The sequence below is a fragment of the Oncorhynchus mykiss genome, chromosome 9, assembly GCF_013265735.2.
Source record: "Oncorhynchus mykiss isolate Arlee chromosome 9, USDA_OmykA_1.1, whole genome shotgun sequence".
Classification (NCBI taxonomy): Eukaryota; Metazoa; Chordata; class Actinopteri; order Salmoniformes; family Salmonidae; genus Oncorhynchus; species Oncorhynchus mykiss.
Genome location: NC_048573.1, coordinates 65,667,883 through 65,689,983, shown reverse-complemented (window position 1 = coordinate 65,689,983; position 22,101 = coordinate 65,667,883). Strand labels below are relative to the sequence as shown.

General features: G+C 41.7%; 2 protein-coding genes across 2 annotated transcripts; one reads left to right on the top strand and one right to left on the bottom strand.

The window, feature by feature from the left end:
• Nucleotides 1-7,871: 7,871 nt before the first annotated feature.
• LOC110532704 (zinc finger protein Eos-like) lies at nt 7,872-16,199 on the top strand. The gene is made up of 8 exons (XM_021616800.2): nt 7,872-8,039; nt 8,200-8,254; nt 8,864-8,965; nt 9,259-9,552; nt 9,816-9,983; nt 13,183-13,341; nt 13,566-13,688; nt 13,813-16,199. The coding sequence occupies exons 1-8, from the start codon at nt 8,037-8,039 to the stop codon at nt 14,769-14,771; spliced, it is 1,863 nt and encodes a 620-aa protein (XP_021472475.2). The 5' UTR covers nt 7,872-8,036; the 3' UTR covers nt 14,772-16,199.
• Nucleotides 16,200-18,530: 2,331 nt separating this feature from the next.
• On the bottom strand, nt 18,531-20,631 carry LOC110532705 (ribosomal protein S26). The gene is made up of 4 exons (XM_021616801.2): nt 20,531-20,631; nt 19,471-19,648; nt 19,006-19,136; nt 18,531-18,634 (listed from the first exon to the last, which is right to left on the bottom strand). The coding sequence occupies exons 1-4, from the start codon at nt 20,615-20,617 to the stop codon at nt 18,596-18,598; spliced, it is 435 nt and encodes a 144-aa protein (XP_021472476.2). The 5' UTR covers nt 20,618-20,631; the 3' UTR covers nt 18,531-18,595.
• Between the last annotated feature and the right edge of the window lie 1,470 nt (nt 20,632-22,101).

The window sequence follows — 22,101 nt, the reverse complement described above, 5'->3', positions numbered from 1 at the left end:
CAGTTCTGCCCACAAATTTTCTATAGGATATGAGTCAGGGCTTTGTGATGGCCACTCCAATACCTTGACTTTGTTGTCCTTAAGCCATTTTGCCTTTGGAAGTATGCTTGGGGTCATTGTCCATTTGGAAGACCCATTTGCGAACAAGCTTTAACTTCCTGACTGATGTCTTGAGATGTTGCTTCAATATATCCACATAATTTTCCTCCCTCGTGATGCCATCTATTTTGTGAAGTGCACCCGTCCCTCCTGCAGCAAAGCACCCCCACAACATGATGCTGTAAACTCTGTGCTTACCGGTTGGGATGGTGTTCTTTTTCTTCCAAACATAACGATGGTCATTATGGCCAAACATTTCTATTTTTGTTTCATCAGACCAGAGGACATTTCTCCAAAAAGTACGATCTTTGTCCCCATGTGCAGTTGCAAACCATAGTCTAGTTTTTTTTATGGCGGTTTTGGAGCAGTGGCTTCTTCCTTGCTGAGTGGCCTTTCAGGTTATGTCGATATAGGACTGGTTTTACTGTGGATATAGACACTTTTGTACCTGTTTCCTCCAGCATCTTCACAAGGTACTTTGCTGTTGTTCTGGGATTGATTTGCACTTTTCGCACCAAAGTACATTAATCTCTAGGAGACAGAACGCATCTCCTTACTGATTGGTATGATGGCTGCGTGGTCCCATGGTGTTTATACTTGCGTACTATTGTTTGTACAGATGAATGTGGTACCTTCAGGCGTTTGGATATCGCTCCCAAGGATGAACCAGACTTGTGGAGGTCTACCTTTTTTTTCTGAGGTCTTGGCTGATTTAAAAAATATTTTTTATATGATATTAAATAAAGAGCAATTGATTTTGAAGGTAAGCAAGGGGCACCACTAAGCAAGTGGCACCATGAAGACCAAGGATCTCTCCAAACAGGTCAGGGACAAAGTTGTGTAGAAGTACAGATCATGGTTGGGTTATAAAAAAAATATCTGAAACTTTGAACATCCCATGGAGCACCATTAAATTCATTATAAAAAAATGGAAAGAATATGGCACAACAACAAACCTGCCAAGAGAGGGCCGCCCACCAAAAATCACGGACCAGGCAAGGAGGGCATTAATCAGAGAGGCAACAAAGAAACCAAAGATGACCCTGAAGGAGCTGCAAAGCTCCACAGCAGAGATTGGAGTATCTGTCCAGAGGACCACTTTAAGCTGTACACTCCACAGAGCTGGGCTTTACGGAAGAGTGGCCAGAAAAAAGCCATTGCTTAAAGTGTTCACCAAAAGGCATGTGGGAGACTCCACAAACATATGGAAGATGGTACTCTGGTCAGATGAGACTAAAATTGAGCTTTTTGACCATCAAGATAAATGCTTTGTCTGGCGCAAACCCAACACCTCTCTTCACCTCGAGAACACCATCCCCACAGTGAAGTATGGTGGTGGCAGCATCATGCTGTGGGGATATTTTTCATCAGCAGGGACTGGGAAACTGGTCAGAATTGAAGGAATGATGGATGGCGCTAAATACAGGGAAATTCTTGAGGGAAACCTGTTTCAGTCTTCCAGAGATTTGAGACCGGGATGGAGGTTCAATATGCTTAGGACAATGATCCTAAGCATATTGCTAAAGCAACACTCAAGATGTTTATGGGGAAACATTTAAATGTCTGGGGAATGGCCTAGTCAAAGCCCAGACCTCAATCCAAATGAGAATCTGTGATATGACTTAAAGATTGCTGTATACCAGCATAACCCATCCAACTTGAAGGAGATGGAGCTGTTTTGCCTTGAAGAATGGGCAAAAATCCCAGTGGCTGGATGTGCCAAGCTTATAGAGAAATATCCCAAGAGATTTGCAGCTGTAATTGCTGCAAAAGGTGGCTCTACAAAGTATTGACTTTGGGGGGATGCATAGTTAGGCATGCTGAAGTTTTCAGTTTTTTTTGTCTTATTTCTTGCTTGTTTCACAATTTTTTTTAAATGCATCTTCAAAGTGGTAGGAATGTTGTGTAAATCAAATGATACAAACCCACAAAAAATCAATTTTAATTCCAGGTTGTAAGGCAACAAAATAGGAAAAATGCCAAGGGGGTGAATACTTTCGAAAGCCACTGTAAGATACTATTGATGTGGCTGCCTTTGGGGCAGTTACAATAACGTTACAATAGCATACATACATTCCCGTCATATAGTGTTGATGTTGCTGGTTGGCTCTATTTGTCATATATCGATGAGCATGCCCTTCTGTGCCCACCTCATACTATGTAAATGTATTGCGTTTCAGCTGTTATCAGTGAATGAGGCAGCTTTATGGAGGAGATAACAATTAACTTCACGTAACCCTGGCAACAATATGGAAGATTCCCAGAATGTGTTTATACAGATCCAGGAAGCCTGTCAGATTCTGCTCAGATGACAGAAGCCTCTATTGAAATAAATTATTTTCCTCCTAGACCCTTGTCAACCTTGCAATGCCAATGACGTGGCACATAGCTGGTTTCACTAAAAAGGATCTACAGTCAGCCTGTTATTCGAGTTGTGAAATGTACCAAATATATGAATTAACATACTTTACAGGGGGTTGTAACATGACTAGTATACTTCATTTGAACATCAGAGCAGCTCACAGAACATACATTGTGTATGGGGTAGTCTTGGTGGTGTTTGCTGCCATCTTCTGGTAGAACACCTATGGATTGGGAATGCTTCACTCTTCACAGTATAACTTATTAAGTACATTCACACAGTTAATTACTTTTAATTCAAATATGTTGACAATTACCTGCCTCCTTTTTTATCAGCAATTGCGTCACCCTAATGATTGACAATGAATGCACTAGTAGTAGCCTAAAGTGCTGCATTAGCAACCACATCACACATGGTTGATACACAAATATTTATGCTCGTTTTTGGTGGCTGAATAAATCAGCTGTTTCTCACATTATTACGTATCTATGTTTTCGGCAATCACTGGCTGATGATCAGGTTATCTGTTGTATTTTCGGCCGGTATCCCAATCGTCACTAGTTACCACAGCCCCAAAGTCTTAAACCCGGTATATTTCTACTTTACTTTATTGAGTTTATTTGTACAAGGACAGTGCACATTAATTCACGTTTCAGTAAAAGTGCCGGTTTTAGCCAGCCGGCTAATTTTAAACCCCATGTCCCTCGGCAAGCTATTTAAATCATTACAATAACAATACAAACAAACAATGAGCAGTGAGCACATGCAGAGCCACCCGTGGCATGCAGACTGACAGCAATAGCACAAAAAGCAACACAACAAAATCCCCAAAACAGTATTTACACACCTCACAAGCTACACACAAAATCTGATTTGAAACCTAGCCCAACCCCTAACCACACTGCTAAGCTTATACCAAACCCTAACCTTAAATCAAGAAAAAAAATCAACTAGTGGAAACACTGTATCCCAGTATGGGCCCGGAAGTTGTCTGGGATTCCCGGTTTCCACTAGATAACACAGCCACAAAGGCTATATCGTAAAATTGTATGAAAATAAAAATGTGCTTTTTATTCTTAATTTAAGGTTAGGGTTAGGCATAAGGTTACTATGTGGTTACGGTTATGTTTAAAATCTGATTTAAGAAGATATATTGTAGAAATAGGCGGGATGTATGACTTTGTGGCTGTGTTAACTAGTGACGGCCGGGATTCCCAGGTAAAAGAAGATTCCGGATATGCTGCCGTCGTCAAAGATATCAACAAACAGATATTCTGACATTTAAAAAAGACAAAATAGTCTTTCACCGGGTAAGGAAGAGAGTGATGAATTTGCTAACAACGAAGGTATGACATGAAAAGTGACATTTTGGCAAGGATGTGTTTCGGACTAGTTTAGATGTATGGCATTTTGTTGGGTGGTGGGTGCCATAGCAACGGCTCAGAAGAAACAGTATTCTGCTAGCTTGACGTGTCATTTTCGGATGGGGAAGTTCCCGTCTAAGGAGACAAATGTCTCCCATGAAGATGATTGGCACACCGCAGCGGCGGTACAGGCGCCTGTTGCTTCTGTACCGCCCCTGCTCATAGCTGCGGGAAGTAGCGGTGCTGCGGGTTAAATTGAAATAATTTTGCCAAAATTTCCTTATTAAAAATAATTGCCCCCAAAATGGTATTACTCCTGTCTGAACAGATATACATTTTAAAAAATCTAAATACTACACCAGAGAGCATAATTTATATACAGAGGATCAATAGCGTCTAGCTTCTTGGATAAGGGCTTGTAAGTAAGCATTTCACTGTAAGGTCTACTACGCCTGTTGAATTCGGAGAATGTAACAAATACAATTTGATTTGATTTGATTCTAAAGAAATTACCCGTGGGTTAAGTTTTATCACAAGCACTTACTGTCAGGAAGGCCGATTCTGAGCAAACAGCACTGTTTTTCAAAGTAGGTTATCTTGAGAAATTGGCACAAGCTCATTGGTCATCACAGGTGAGTAGCCTATGCTTCATCTTCATTGAGTGAGTCAGTGTCACTGGAAAGTTAATTTTATAGACTAGTGCAGCCTATACTATACTACGTATGTATGTATGTACAGTGCCTTGCGAAAGTATTCGGCCCCCTTGAACTTTGCGACCTTTTGCCACATTTCAGGCTTCAAACATAAAGATATAAAACTGTATTTTTTTGTGAAGAATCAACAACAAGTGGGACACAATCATGAAGTGGAACGACATTTATTGGATATTTCAAACTTTTTTAACAAATCAAAAACTGAAAAATTGGGCGTGCAAAATTATTCAGCCCCTTTACTTTCAGTGCAGCAAACTCTCTCCAGAAGTTCAGTGAGGATCTCTGAATGATCCAATGTTGACCTAAATGACTAATGATGATAAATACAATCCACCTGTGTGTAATCAAGTCTCCGTATTAATGCACCTGCACTGTGATAGTCTCAGAGGTCCGTTAAAAGCGCAGAGAGCATCATGAAGAACAAGGAACACACCAGGCAGGTCCGACATACTGTTGTGAAAAAGTTTAAAGCCGGATTTGGATACAAAAAGATTTCCCAAGCTTTAAACATCCCAAGGAGCACTGTGCAAGCGATAATATTGAAATGGAAGGAGTATCAGACCACTGCAAATCTACCAAGACCTGGCCGTCCCTCTAAACTTTCAGCTCATACAAGGAGAAGACTGATCAGAGATGCAGCCAAGTGGCCCATGATCACTCTGGATGAACTGCAGAGATCTACAGCTGAGGTGGGAGACTCTGTCCATAGGACAACAATCAGTCGTATATTGTACAAATCTGGCCTTGGAAGAGTGGCAAGAAGAAAGCCATTTCTTAAAGATATCCATAAAAAGTGTTGTTTAAAGTTTGCCACAAGCCACCTGGGAGACACACCAAACATGTGGAAGAAGGTGCTCTGGTCAGATGAAACCAAAATTTTACTTTTTGGCAACAATGCAAAACATTATGTTTTGCGTAAAAGCAACACAGCTCATCACCCTGAACACACCATACCCACTGTCAAACATGGTGGTGGCAGCATCATGGTTTGGGCCTGCTTTTCTTCAGCAGGGACAGGGAAGATGGTTAAAATTGATGGGAAGATGGATGGAGCCAAATACAGGACCATTCTGGAAGAACCTGATGGAGTCTGCAAAAGACCTGAGACTGGGACGGAGATTTGTCTTCCAACAAGACAATGATCCAAAACATAAAGCAAAATCTACAATGGAATGGTTCAAAAATAAACATATCCAGGTGTTAGAATGGCCAAGTCAAAGTCCAGACCTGAATCCAATCGAGAATCTGTGGAAATAACTGAAAACTGCTGTTCACAAATGCTCTCCATCCAACCTCACTGAGCTCAAGCTGTTTTGCAAGGAGGAATGGGAAAAAATGTCCGTCTCTCGATGTGCAAAACTGATAGAGACATACCCCAAGCGACTTACAGCTGTAATCGCAGCAAAAGGTGGCGCTACAAAGTATTAACTTAAGGGGGCTGAATAATTTTGCACGCCCAATTTTTCAGTTTTTGATTTGTTAAAAAAGTTTGAAATATCCAATAAATGTCGTTCCACTTCATGATTGTGTCCCACTTGTTGTTGATTCTTCACAAAAAAATACAGTTTTATATCTTTATGTTTGAAGCCTGAAATGTGGCAAAAGGTCGCAAAGTTCAAGGGGGCCGAATACTTTCGCAAGGCACTGTATATATGTGTGTGTGTGTGTATATATAGACTAGTGCAGCCTATACTATATATATATATATAGTATAGGCTGCACTAGTCTATAAAATTAACTTATGTGTGTGTGTTTCCTTTTGTAAAATGTGGCGCCTGACACGCTATCAATAAATTTGGGATTTTGACCAAATGAGCCACATTTACATGTCCTTAAAACAGCCTATAACAAATTACAAAAACACTATTCCTTGTGTTTTGATGTGTAGCATATGCAAAACTTTATAGCCTATTTTTTTCTTGGTTTTTACTTTCATAAAACAATACTTGTCCACCTCACTGTTCAGCTGTCAGAGATTTGAGCACTAAATGCATCAGCGCATTGTATGCATAGGCCTATAGGCTGTATGATATTAATATATAACAAATATAAACAAAGAGAAGCTTAGGCCTAGCCACAGAGAGAGAGAGAGATGCCGGCAGCATGCTACGACACCAACATGCGTTTCTTTATCCTTGTTAGATAGGCTATACAGATATAGGCGTACAGAAGGAGGCTATTTCGTTTTTCTTTTTCTTTTTGAAAGATAAGCATTATACTGTTTGCCGGTGGACAATGTCTTCATATCATAGGCCTGCAGTGTAGGCTAAAAGCCACACCAAATCTTCACAAAAGTTTCCAAACTGTATTAATATCAAAAGACTTACTTTTATCAAAAGTAAGTCAAGCCATTGTTTATAGCGAAAATACGAGCAGGATATTACTGTATAACAGCAAACACAACGTTACAGTTGGAACTTAATTTGGCCAAAGCAAATGGCTCAACAGAATGAAACCAAACACTTGCAAACTGGTTTAAACCTTCACAAAAGTTTTGAACAGGCTAGATTGCAGCAACTACCAAAAAAGGCTAGTGCCTCCTGTAAACCCACAAATGATAGCAATAGGCTAATGATATTTATTTGACAAAAGGTCTACTTATAACTTCAACTGAATATAGAGCACACAATAAAAAATACAGATTTAACTTCATTTAGCCAACAAAAATGTCTCAACAGAATGAAACAAATTATGTTTTGCAAATTTAAAAAACTGGTTTAGATTAATAAACAGGTCTACAATAATAACAATGAAATACAATAATAATAATGATAAAACTAATTATTATAAATAAGAAGGGACAAAAATTGTATCCTACTTGCATTTGGTCATTTGTGTGGTATGAAAAAATATTCTACTAATGTCTTCTATCATGTAAATGACATAGAATAGCATGAAATGTATTTATACGAGGCCTGTGGAAATCCTAAACATGTGTCTGCTCAACTGTATGTCACTACTCAAATGTGATTATAGATTCTGTCCCCAACTCCCCCCGAAACTCAAAACATCTTCCTGCGGCTATGCCCCTGTTGTCTACTGCTCCAATGTCTTCTTTTGCTAATGGATGATTGGTTTTACGATGACCCCGTCAGGCTCACTCAGTAACCAAAATGTTACCTTTGTTTCTGATTAGAATATCCATGCAATGTTTAAAATATATGAAACTAATGAAATGTTATAATTGATATACCTACCATGATGATAAACCAGAGAAATGCGATCAAACTTATACCCCACATTTCCTGGGTATGTGTAGGTGTAGGAGGGAGGGCAGTTCAAGCAGTTACTGACTATAAATGTTGATCTTCTCATATGTGCATTTCCTGGCAACTGAGGATAGGTGAATCTAGAAAGATAGACTAGAGCAAAGTACCAGTTAGACGCACAATACAAAGACTTGTGTGAAACAATTGAATACTGCATTTATTGCAGCTTTACATTGGGCTTCAGACATATTTGAATCTAAATAAATCTACTGCAAAGGATACATTTAACATGGTGAGCATCATACAATGGTATCCAAAATGGCATTTTTTGTTGTTGTTTTAGGACAGGTGGGTGTACTTAAGATAAGATGAAGATTGTTGTATGCTAGGATATCTCATGAGTTGGACCATATCTTTGCTCTGACTTGTCTGTTGTTGTCTCTGTGCCACAGGCAGCTGGTGAGAGAATGAATGCTGATGACTGCAATGGACATTCATATATGTCAGGTAAGCAGAAAACTAAAAGTATTTTAAAGACTGGATAGATTAGAGAGTTTAATAGTCACATGTACAGGGTTGCAGATGTAATTACAGGGTACAGTGAAATTGTTGACCTCCGAGATACAACAATGCAGGACAAAATGAAATAAAACATTACCAATATAATAAAAATAGATAATAATATAAATAATTATATATACATATTAACAATGTAATGATGGGGACAGGGAGAGCAGGTAGCTGACTATTCAGCAGCCTGATGGTCTGAGGGTAAAAGCTATTGGCCAGACTGACAGTTGCCATGATGCTCCTATACTGCCCGCGTCTGAGTGATGGAAATGGGGAGAACAGGCCATGGCTCGGGTGGATGGGGACGCTGATGATCTACTTGGCCTTCCTGCAACACCTGGTGTTGTAGGTGTCCTAAAGGACAGGCAGTGTATCCAGTATAAGAACATAAAATGGCATCAAATGTCCCAACATTACATTGTGTTCAAAAAGAAAGGAGGACCAAGGCACTCTTCATATAATCATTTAAAATGCCTTTATTTGTATGGCATGTTCAATAGAAACAAGGTTTTAAAAAATCACAATTACATTGTGTTCACTTCACAGCCAGTGGAGGAGAGACAGCGACGGAGCATGGTGATTTCTGTGGAGGTCTGAGGGTTCCGGCCGTGAGAACTCAACAGTCCTCTCTCAACCAATCTCTCGGTGGTCAGTCATCTTTTTAAGTCTCTTATCTGTGTATCTACAGTATAGAACCTATTGAATGTACTGTATAATATATCACATGCAAAACTGACTGAAAGTTATAAAGAACACCAGCAGTTATCTCACTTGAGGAATTATTTCCATATGATATATTTTGGTATTTCAATTTATAAAGATTTACTTAATTGCAATAAAACAAAACACATTTCCCATCCCTTTCCCTATATCGTTCCATATGCTAAGTTATGATGAAGGTTTTGAACAAAGTTTCTCTCCCCTGTCTCCACTCTACCCAGTGAACTCTATTAAGGTAGAGGAGGACAGTGAAAATGAGCCTGTTGGTGCTCTACAGCCAGAGAGGAGAAAAGGAGAGAGTGATGACAGAGAGGACACAATAGAAGACGGGAGTGGAGAGCTGGGAGGAAGGGTGGGTCGAGGGAGTGCAGGAAGTGGTTACGGGGAGCTGGCCAGTCCTCAGCCTGCATCCCCTGGTCCCATCCGACTGCCCAATGGGAAGCTCCAATGTGACGTGTGTGGAATGAACTGTATCGGGCCCAATGTACTGATGGTGCACAAGCGCATCCACACAGGTGAGACCAGATAAACAGACAACAGAGTAGGTTGAAAAATCCCCCTAGAAGACAACGGGAAAGTTTCTATTCAGTTTCCTGAACTGAAAACTGTATTGACCCCAAGCCCGATAGGTCTTTGTGTTCCTCATCAACATGATCCCTTTGACTTTTCTTTACATGGTGTCCATATGGTCCATACATTTTGACTGAATATTGCTACACTGCTTTGTTCCAAGGTGATAGTAGGATTTGGAAAAAAAGACTGTCCATGTTGTTGTCAGGTGAGCGTCCGTTCCAGTGTACCCAGTGTGGAGCCTCCTTCACCCAGAAAGGGAACCTGCTGCGCCACATAAAGCTGCACTCTGGAGAGAAACCCTTTAAATGTCCCTTCTGTAACTACGCCTGTCGCCGCCGGGACGCACTCTCTGGACACATCCGCACACACACTGGTAAGACACAGTAGCCTGCTTTCTAATGTCAAGCCAGGAAACTGGTAAGACCATTTGGGCTCTAAGTGGGCTCAGTGGGACTAGATGGGGAATAGAGCTGCTACCAGCCGCAGTCCCACTGTGTTGTGTAATTACAGTGTATTGTAATAGCGAGTCATCTGTTCTCACAGTGTCTTCAATTCAATAATTTTTTGGGGTCCAATTGGATTTAGAATAACAAAATCATATATTTCTTGCAAAAAAGTCCATTCATCTCTCTAGAATGGGGCTCAGAGGAAATAGACAAATATCTATTGTCTTTACAGGAATGTACTTTACCACACGTGCAAAATATGACATTTAAATGTATTCAAAACAGGATGTCCTGTTGGTGTTTTTCAATTTAATGAAGACATGCATTCAACAGGTGTTGATAGAGAAAGGCAGAGCAAGGTGGGCCTGCTGTTCTGAACAAATAATTTCAGTTTCAAAGAAAAGCTAACTTGCAAACCTCAGATTTCGGCGAAATGACGTCAGTCTCTGACTGCTCGGTAAAGGTGGAACATTGCGGTGGCAAGTTGGGTCTTTTAAAACGTCAAAGGTGTGGAACAGAGAACAATTTCTGGAATTCACAGAGAAGGGGGAGTCCATACCCATATGGAAAAGATATATATATATATATATATATATATATACACACACACACACACACACACACACACACACACACACACACACACACACACACACACACACACACACACACACACAAACAAGATTCTTATATAGGTTATACCTGGAACATGTTAGTAATACATACGGTAGCAAATACACTGAGAAAATTCATAGAAGATTCTTGTAATATATTACTTATATGGGTGGGTAACATTTACACATAACAAAAATGTTCCATGTATTATATAAATCAAATCAAATCATATCTGATTGGTCACATACACATGGTTAGCAGATGTTATTGCAAGTGTAGCAAAATGCTTCTGCTTCTAGTTCCGAAAGTGCAGTAATATCTAACATGTAATCTAACAATTTCCTAACAACTACCTAATACACACAAATCTAAAGTGGTGAATAAGAATATGTACTGATAAATATATGGATGAGCGATGGCCGATCGGCATAGGCAAGGTGCAATAGATGGTATAAAATACAGTATATACAGTGCCTTGCGAAAGTATTCGGCCCCCTTGAACTTTGCGACCTTTTGCCACATTTCAGGCTTCAAACATAAAGATATAAAACTGTATTTTTTTGTGAAGAATCAACAACAAGTGGGACACAATCATGAAGTGGAACGACATTTATTGGATATTTCAAACTTTTTTAACAAATCAAAAACTGAAAAATTGGGCGTGCAAAATTATTCAATTTAAAGAAGAAGTTACAGGTCTGTGAGAGCCAGAAATCTTTCTTGTTTGTAGGTGACCAAATACTTATTTTCACCACAATTTGCAAATAAATTCATTAAAAATCCTACAATGTGATTTTCTGGATTTTTTTTCTCATTTTGTCTGTCATAGTTGAAGTGTACCTATGATGACAATTACAGGCCTCTCTCGTCTTTTTAAGTGGGAGAACTTAGACAATTGGTGGCTGACTAAATACTTTTTTGCCCCACTGTATGTACGGCAGGACCAAATCGGAAAGATAGGTAGGAGCAAGCCCATGTAATGCTTTGTAGGTTAGCAGTAAAACCTTGAAATCAGCCCTTGCCTTAACAGGAAGCCAGTGTAGGGAGGCTATCACTGGAGTAATATGATAAAAATGTTTGGTTCCTGTCAGGATTCTAGCAGCCGTATTTAGCACTAACTGAAGTTTATTTAGTGCTTTATCCGGGTAGCCGGAAAGTAGAGCATTGCAGTAGTCTAACCTAGAAGTAACAAAAGCATGGATTAATTTTTCTGCATCATTTTTGGACAGAAAGTTTCTGATTTTTGCAATGTTACGTAGATGGAAAAAAGCTGTCCTTGAAACAGTCTTAATATGTTCGTCAAAAGAGAGATCAGGGTCCAGATTAACGCCGAGGTCCTTCACAGTTTCATTTGAGACGACTGTACAACCATCAAGATTAATTGTCAGATTCAACAGAAGATCTATTTGTTTCTTGGGACCTAGAACAAGCGTCTCTGTTTTCTCCGATTTTAAAAGTAGAAAGTTTGCAGCTATCCACTTCCTTATGTCTGAAACACAGGTTTCTAGCGAGGGCAATTTTGGGGCTTCACCATGTTTCATTGAAAAATATATAGGTAAAATATATAGTGAAAACAATAGTGGTCCTAAAACGGAACCTTGAGGAACACTGAAATGTACAGTTGATTTGTCAGAGGACAAACCATTCACAGAGACACGAGAGACAATAACTTGATGCCGACACATCTTTCTAGCTGATTTACACACTGAAGCTATGTTGTGCTTGGTGACCTCTGACTGTTTCATCCTAACATCGTTGGTGCCGGCGTGGATAACAATATCCCTATACTCTTTACACTCGCCAGTTTTAGCTTTAGCCAGCACCATCTTCAGGTTAGCCTTAACGTCAGTAGCCCTGCCCCCTGGTAAACAGTGTATGATCGCTGGATGATTAGTTTTAAGTCTAATACTGCAGTTAATGGAGTCGCCAATGACTAGGGTTTTCAATTTGTCAGAGCTAATGGTGTTGAATTGAGGGCGGCGCAACTCAATGTTAGGGAGGTGTTCCTAGTGTTTGGTATACTCAGTGTATAAAAACAATACACTTTTGTTATAAAATTCATAGATGACTTATATAAATCATATTTTGTCTCATATGTCATACAATATCCATGTAGGAAAGTGGCCACTAATATGTCATACAAGGGCAAACATACACCATTTCAATATTGACATAGAATATACATACAAACCATGTATTTGTATCTTACCTGATTCTTACTAGATTTTTGTGCAAATAATCTACTTCTGCCATACAAGATTCATATTGTATTCTCATGCTTTTCCATATGGTAGGCTAACGTCTAGGTCATGAATAAGTATTAAAGGATGTAATAAAACTTAAATTATGCACAACTACATGTAACTTTTTATTTGACTTACTTTCAGAAATAACTAACTTTCCTAGGACACAATATCAATAGTCTGGTCATATTTTGTAGAAAACAGACCAAAAGAGAAGCATGGGTGACCCATTGACTGACCCATGAATTGATGTGTTTCTGTGCTGCAGTGCCCTCTCTGACAGTGGGTAAACCTTACAAGTGCAGTTACTGTGGTCGTAGCTACAAGCAACAGATCACCCTGGAAGAACACCTTGAACGCTGCCACAACTACCTAAAGTGTCTACAGAACCATCAGCCAGCACTCAGCACTGAACACACTGCACAGGGTAACATACACACAGACTCTTAATGTCAAATATACAGGGTGACACACATTGACTGTCATCATCCACACAAACACAAGATTACAGAAATACACTTTGCTCTTTCATGTTGTGTTAGTTCAGTCTGAGCTCACTGGACAAAGTCAATGTGAACCAGAAAATACATCTGTTTTTGCATTCTGATGTCAATGTGTATTTGAACAGAGTCTGTTGTGTTTTGTCCCCAGGTATGGAGCCGATGTCTGAGCCAGAGGCTGTCCTCCAGCCGTCCACTGAGAAACTGTCTTTTATAGACAGACTGGTGAACACCATCACCAAACGCAAGAGGTCCACTCCACAGAAGTTTCTGGGTGAGTTTTCCCTTGTTTATATATGTCCATGTTCCTGAAGGTATTGAAACCCAACAGTGCTGTAACATGACGATAGTCTTATGATTCTGAGGTTGTCAACACTGATGTGCGCTTTTCTTTACAGGAGAAAAGCACATGAGGCTCAACGAGCCTGATATAACTTCTGAACTATCCCCTGGTCCTGAAAAGGAAAAGGATGGGGACCTGCACTCTGCACCCAACTCTCACCTTGAGGGAGAGGCTGGTGATGCAGGGTTAGTGGGGATGGGGGGCAGGTATCTCCACATGTATGGAGGTGATGGCGACCCTGGGTCTGAGCCACCTCAGCTGGCCCTGCCCCTGCCCTACTCTGCCTGCCTGTCTGACCCCAGCCCAGTCAGCAGCTCTGTTTATAGCCACCCGATTCCTCTGGGTCCCCAGGTCAATGGAGCCGTAGGTGGGCGTGGAGGTGGGGTAGCGGCCAGGTTTGTGGAGCTCGCTGGACGGGAAGCAGGCGAGGGACACAAGGACATACCCTCAGGTCAGAGCCCCACGGTCAGCAATGGCTACAGCAATGGCCCCAGCAATGGCTGCCATGATTTCAAAGACAAGTCCGACACAGAGAGCAAAGCAGAGGAGCAGCAGAGCACCGGTGTTACAGCTCCAACCAGCAACTCCAACAACCACCACTTCCTCCCTAACCTTCAGTACGTAGCCCCAGCCCTGCCCAGCAGCCATCGCGACCGCCGTCCAAACCCCAATCCCAGACACGCCCAAGACCCAGATATAGAGAGGGAGAGAGGGTACACCGACACCACCATCCCCACCACTGTGAAGGGATCGGGGAGCCCTGGTCCAGGGTCACCATCCATCTCCGGGGAAACTTCGATACAGGTACAGCTGGTGGACAGGGAGGGACGAGCGGTGCGGTCATTCCGCTGTGAGCACTGTCGCATGTTCTTCCTGGACCACGTGATGTTCACCATCCACATGGGCTGCCACGGATTCCACCAGCCTTTCCAGTGCAACGTCTGTGGCCACTGCAGCTGCAACCGCTACCAGTTCACCTCGCACATCATCCGCGGGGAGCACCAGGTGGGCTGAGGATGGGAGCACCAGGTGGGCTGAGGACGGGAGTACCAGGTGGGCTGAGGACAGGAGCACCAGGTGGGCTGAGGACAGGAGCACCAGGTGGGCTGAGGACGGGAGCACCAGGTGGGCTGAGGACAGGAGCACCAGGTGGGCTGAGGACGGGAGTACCAGGTGGGCTGAGGACAGGAGTACCAGGTGGGCTGAGGACAGGAGCACCAGGTGGGCTGAGGACAGGAGCACCAGGTGGGCTGAGGACAGGAGTACCAGGTGGGCTGAGGACAGGAGTACCAGGTGGGCTGAGGACAGGAGTACCAGGTGGGCTGAGGACGGGAATACCAGGTGGGCTGAGGACAGGAGCACCAGGTGGGCTGAGGACAGGAGCACCAGGTGGGCTGAGGACGGGAGCGAAGGGGGAGAGTCGGTCCCAACTGCCCTACCCCTTAGCCCTTCCCCTTCAATGTTTACACATCTGAAGGATCTGGATAGGTATAATCAGTGTAGTGGTGGAGATTTCACTGTATTGCTTCCACATTACAAGGGAGTGGGAGTGAATTGAGACCGGCTGGGGGTGAAGGGGGTGGGTGGGGCGAGGGAAAGGCAGGGGTGTCTGCTTCTTTGAGGTGACATGGGCTGCTTGTTCTGCACCAGATTACACACAGAGACACCCATTGCCTTAACTGTTACATAGAAGTAACCCAGGATGATCTTGTTGTGACTGAGAGAAGGCATATTGTTTACAACTGTTAATGTAATGACGGAGTATGTGATCATGTGTAAAGGACATTATGAACATGAAATATCCTGCCTTAGGTGATGTGGATCCTTCACTGTGGATGGTTACAGATTTTAACCATGGAGATTAAGAAGAAAGCTAATAGGGGCCTTATAATACTGGTCTAGATCAGACTGTTGACCCATGTCCAGTGATGGAGAGGGCTCGACTGAGGTGGTCAGGTAGACGAGGCTGCTACATTTAATGGAGGATTGCACTTCTAGATTATTGGCTTGAATGTGATAATAGCGTGACGTGAAAACTACTTTTAACTTTGGAGGGTATTCAATCAATCAGTCAAATGTATTTATAAAGCCCTTCTTACATCAGCTGATGTCACAAAGGGCTGTACAGAAACCCAGCCTAAAACCCCAAACAGCAAGCAATGCAGGTGTAGAAGCACGGTGGCTAGAAACAACTCCCTAGAAAGGCAGGAACCTAGGAAGAAACCTAGAGAGGAACCAGGTTCTGAGGGGTGGCCAGTCCTCTTCTGGCTGTGCCGAGTGTAGATTATAACAGTGCGTTGCCAATATGTTCAACCCCATCCACTCTGCCAAAGCACAGCCCCCACACCATTAGAGGTATATCTTCAAACCACCAACTTACTACCCTGAGACAAGGCTGAGTAAAGCCCACGAAGATCTCCCCCACAGTACGAACCTGAGGGGGGCGCCAACCCAGACAGGAAGATCACGTCAGTGACTCAACCTACTTAAGTGATGCACCCCTCCTAGGGACGGCATGGAAGAGCACCAGTAAGCCAGTGACTCAGCCCTCCTAGGGACGGTATGGAAGAGCACCAGTAAGCCAGTGACTCAGCCCCCATAATAAAGTCAGAGAATCCCAGTGGAGAGTGGAACAGGTCAGGCAGAGACAGCAGGGGCAGTTCGTCGCTCCAGTGCCTTTTCGTTCACCTTCAGACCCCTGGGCCAGACTACACTCAATCATAGGACTTACTGAAGAGATGAGTCTTCAATAAAGACTTAAAGGTCGAGACCAAGTCTGTGTCTCTCACATGGGTAGGCAGACCATTCCATAAAAATGGAGCTCTATAGGAGAAAGTCCTGCCTCCAGCTGTTTGCTTAGAAATTCTAGGGACAATTAGGAGGCCTGCGTCTTGTGACCGTAGCGTACGTATGAACGGCAGGACCAAATCGGAAAGATAGATAGGAGCAAGCCCATGTAATGCTTTGTAGGTTAGCAGTAAAACCTTGAAATCAACCCAGCCTTAACAGGAAGCCAGTGTAGAGAGGCTAGCACTGGAGTAATATGATATATTTTTTTGGTGGTTCTAGTCAAGATTCTAGCAGCCGTGTTTAGCACTAACTGAAGTTTATTTAGTGCTTTATCTGGGTAGCCTGAGAGTAGATCGTTGCATTAGTCTAATCTACAAGTGACAAAAGCATGGATTAGCATTTCCACATAGTATTTGGACAGAAAGTTTCAGATTTTTGCAATGTTACGAAAATGGAAAAAAACTGTCCTTGAAATATTCTTGATATGTTCATCTATTTTTCCTCCTGAGATTGCACTGATAAATTACAATGTAATGCTTTTTAAAAAATGACTTTGTATAGGAAGAATGCTCTTTAAACCAGACAAAGTGTTTTTTTTATAGGGTCTTATTTATGAAAAGGGGTCATCTACAGAACTGGGTACTCTAATTGGTCTGTCCCTCTCCTCTTAAAATTGGTGCTGAATTGACCATTGTTAGGGCCTTGTTTGGTTAATCATGTCACATGACCTTTATTTAAAGCTTTTTCATCAAACTGTCCCTTTTCTTTTATGTCAGATGGTCCAGCACTGTCCTCAGACAATTGTCATCGAATTCTCATTTCTGGAAAAGGCTTAAAATAAAGGTTCAAATCCAGGTCATATAACATGATTAACCAAAACACAGGGCCCTAACCATTGTGACTAAGGTTGTCGTCTCCATCCTAATTTAGAGGTGACTCAGATGTGAACATCCACAGAACATTGTAATTTCGCACTGAATGGTTCAGGAAACAAGGACAATGTCTTGATGGGTTGACTCCAGTTGCACAAATGGACAGTGAGAAAAGTACTTAAAATATTTCAGCCTATTTTTATGAAGTTTATCACTTTTGTATAGTTATGTGAATATCTATATGTTGTAGTGTGACACATTTAGCATAGCCTTGGTAGATGTGATCAGCTTCAGCTATATCCCAAGTCCAGCCACAGCGTAAGCAACCCATTGGTCCAGAAAAGGTTACCTCCTGTGATTTTAAAGCAACCGAAAACCTCAAATGTATTTGTTTCCCATCGCAGTGTGGGGACTGGTGAACAATGTTTGAGACCAAATTCAGTATTTTATGTGAAATGTTTTCTGTTTTTATCATGTGAACAAATTAATATCTATTGTACTGTGAATGCACTTGATGTACATAGGATAATTCTATGACATATGAGTGAGAAAATGTAATTATCAGATTCTTATTTATCCTTTCCAGTGGCAGGTAGCCTAGCAGTTAAGAGCTTTGGGACAGTATTTAAAAGGTCGACTAGGGGGGAAAAAATCTGCCAATGTGCACTTCAGCAAGACACTTAACCCTAATTGCGCATGTAAGTCGCTCTGGATAAGAGTTTGCTAAATTATTAAAATGTAAAACGTGTGTGATGACAAATTAATTCTGTATGAACTGTGAAGGAGCAGGTTAGTAACCTCAAGGATAGTTAGGCCTTCATTTAATTGCAATGTTGTAGAAATATTTTGTGAGAAGAAATGTAACATGACAAAGAACTATTTACCTCAAGATAAGAGACACGAAACTGCCTCATTCTTTGAAATAAGTTACTTTTGGTATCAAGTGCTTTTATGGTGTGCAACCTAACACTGTTTAAGTAACGCATGTCCAATAAAATACATGATGTTCTGATTGCACATTGTGTTCTCATTAATGTGACATTCAATATAAAGCAGATATTGATATGGCTCTTCTACCAAGTTGGTATACAAATGTAACACTTCGGAGACATACAGTTAAATCACTTTTATTTGTTTACATAAAAATGATATTGATCCCTAGGATGGTCAATGACATTAACCCATGGGCTTTGGAGGAGGTCTTGGGGCACCACCCTAGAAGGGAGAATAAATAGGTTTAGTCAAATATTCAGAACATGCTTTTAATCTACTTTCTCTTAACTTCCTGTCCTTATAGGAGCTTCAGGATTCAGACTAGGTTCATTTAAATAGATTCAGATCGTGCATTCAGGTTTGTAATCAATAAGTTGATTTTGCGAATTGACTAGTCAATGTCAAATTAACTTGACATTCTTATACTACATGGTTTTGGATTGAAAGCCCACCCAACACGCTCTTCCAGAATCTATGCAATCACATGGAACCCAGTACTTCCAGTCGTTTGAGTAAAGGGATGTGCATTATTGAGATGCTTAACTTCACTAGGGGTTAAAAGGCATAGCCAAGTACACAGTGCTATAACTTACGCTGGGCCTGAAGCGGGGTGGTGGTGTGCGGTCCTTCCTGGCCTCGGTGGAGCGATTCCTCACCACCTTGCTGTGGATAGCACAGCTCACACAGTAGTGCAGCTTCACATACAGTTTGGGCAGCACGTAAGCTGGAGAGGGGAGATAACAATAAAGGCAGGGTTAGAGCAATGACCCCTCACAGTTAGGCCAGAATATTGATACTACAGTAGCCATTAATTAAACCATTGTAGTCTAGGTCACAGAGGCATTCAATCCAGCCATAACATGTGTACAGGGAAAATGTAGAGCTCATGATACTTTCACATGTCATCCAGTAAAATGTTCCCAAAGCTACAGATGTATAAAAATAAAAACACTTCCAAAAACCAGATTTCAGAATCTGAAGAGACTGACATTCCACCCTCCTTATACTGGATACATCAATATTTTGTATGTTTTTATTGACATTCAGCAGCTACTTACCATCGAACACGCTGGCCTCTGTGATGTCCCTCACAGCAGCAGCCTCGACAATGTTTCTGATGACAAACTTCTTGATGGCCTTGTCCTTGGGAACGCACCGGGCACAGTTGGTGCAGCGGATGGGCTGGACATGTCCACGTCCCTTCTTGGCACGGCCATTGTTCCTTCTCTTCTTAGTCTGGGGAGAAGATATCAGTTATTTACTTAACCTTTATTTAACTATCCAAGTCAGTTAAGACCAAATTCTTATTTACAATGACGGCCTATCCGGGCCAAACCCTCCCCTAACCCAGATGATTCTGAGCCGATTGTGCTCCGCCCTATGGGACTCCCAATCACGGCCACGGCCGGTTGTTATACAGCCCGGTATCGAACCAGGGTCGGCTGTGACAACTCCAGGACTGAGATGGAGCCACAGTTAGATTTAACACTATAAAAACAATGTGACAGCCAGCAACAAGCCAAGTCTCGGGACCTGGCTTACAACGTTCCTGAACTGATCAGATAATACAAATTCAACGCGATGTATATATATATATATAATCGATTTCCCCTATTCATCTGTGCCACATTATTCTGATAACGAAAACACTAAAAGTGTTTGCGCCCAGGAAACATGAATGCGTTAACTTAGCTAGTTTCCAAGCTAAACTACTACTAGCTAGCCAACCAACGTCAAAATCTATTATTGCTGATTATCTGTTTTCTAGCTATCCAACCAACTGTGTCGATAGACTAACCGATTATTATTCTGCTTGAATATACAGTTTGGCGCCGATCACCTGGTTGACAATTTATATCAATGCATTCCGATAGTTTGCAACCGGGGTCGTCTAACAGCCACACAAATCAAGCGCGTGCCTGTTGTGGCAGCATGCGGCTAACTAGCTAACCATATTTCACATCATTCCTAGATAGAAAAAACATTTTAAACACTAAATCTGAAAAATGTATTACATATTACTTTTTCTATACATAAACGACCAATCCAGTGGTGTATTTTCGTGTGTTTACTTCATTTCAACAGACTGGGCCTGTAGAAGAATCAGAGAAGCCTTACCATCGTGTCACGTAAGGGTGGAAAGAGAACGAGCCGGAAATGGGAGGAGAATTCATGTCTTCCGTCTGACAGGAGAGCAATGCGCATGTGCACATCCAATGTGCGTATTGTGTGAACGTCCACTTGATGTCACTATTGACCGATTTATGAGATCACGCTTGAACAGATGTTCTTTAACATACTGAACAAAAATATAAACGCAACAAGCAACACTTTTAAAGATTTTACTGAGTTACTGTTCATATAAGGAAATCAGTTAATTGAAATACATTAATTAGGTCCTAATCTATGGATTTCACATGACTGGGAATACATATATGCACAGATACCTTAATGCTGGTCACAGATACCTTAAAAAGAATGTAGGAGCGTGGATCAGAAAATTAGTCCGTTTCTGGTGTGACCACCATTTGCCTCATGTAGCAAGACAGATCTCCTTTGCATATAGTTGACCAGGCTGTTGATTGTGGCCTGTGGAATGTTGTCCCACTCCTCTTCAATGGCTGTGCGAAGATGCTGGATATTGGCGGGAACTGGAACACGCTGTCGTACAAGTAAATCCAGAGCATCCCAAACATGCTCAATGGGTGACACGTCTGGTGAGTATGCAGGCCACAAGAACTGGGACATTTTCAGCTTCAGGGAATTTTGTACAGATCCTTGCGACATGGAGCTGTGCATTAAAATGCAATTGTGTTCGTTTTCCGTAGCTTAAGCCTGCCCGTAGCATAACCTCACTGCCACCACGGGGCACTCTGTTCACAACATTGACACTAGCAAACCAATTGCCCACACAACGCCGTACACGTGGTCTGCAGTTGTGAGGCTGCTTGGACGTATTGCCAAATTCTCTAAAATGGCTTAGGGTAGAGAAATTAATATTCAATTCTCTGGCAACAGCTCTGGTGGACATTCCTGCAGTAATCATGCAAATTGCACGCTCACCAAAAACTTTGGACAACTGTGGCATTGTACTGTGTGAAAAAACTGCACATTTTAGTGGCCTGTCAGGTGGAAAGGTTATCTTGACAAAGGATAAAATGCTCACTAACAGGGATGAAAATTTGTGCACAAAGTTTGAGATAAATAAGCTTTTTGTGCATAAGGATGATATTAGTCCTGCTTATGTGCTAATTTCATGTGTTGTGTGTCTGGTGATGATTCTTACTCGTTTTGCACTAAGGCAAAGACACTTCTAGGGACTCTAAATCCCTTTGTCTATACTCTATCCTAGGGACTCTAAATCCCTTTGTCTATACTCTATCCTAGGGACTCTAAATCCCTTTGTCTATACTCTATCCTAGGGACTCTAAATCCCTTTGTCTATACTCTATCCTAGGGACTCTAAATCCCTTTGTCTATACTCTATCCTAGGGACTCTAAATCCCTTTGTCTATACTCTATCCTAGGGACTCTAAATCCCTTTGTCTATACTCTATCCTAGGGACTCTAAATCCCTTTGTCTATACTCTATCCTAGGGACTCTAAATCCCTTTGTCTATACTCTATCCTAGGGACTCTAAATCCCTTTGTCTATTCTCTATCTGCACATTTGTCTTTTGCTGGCAGCA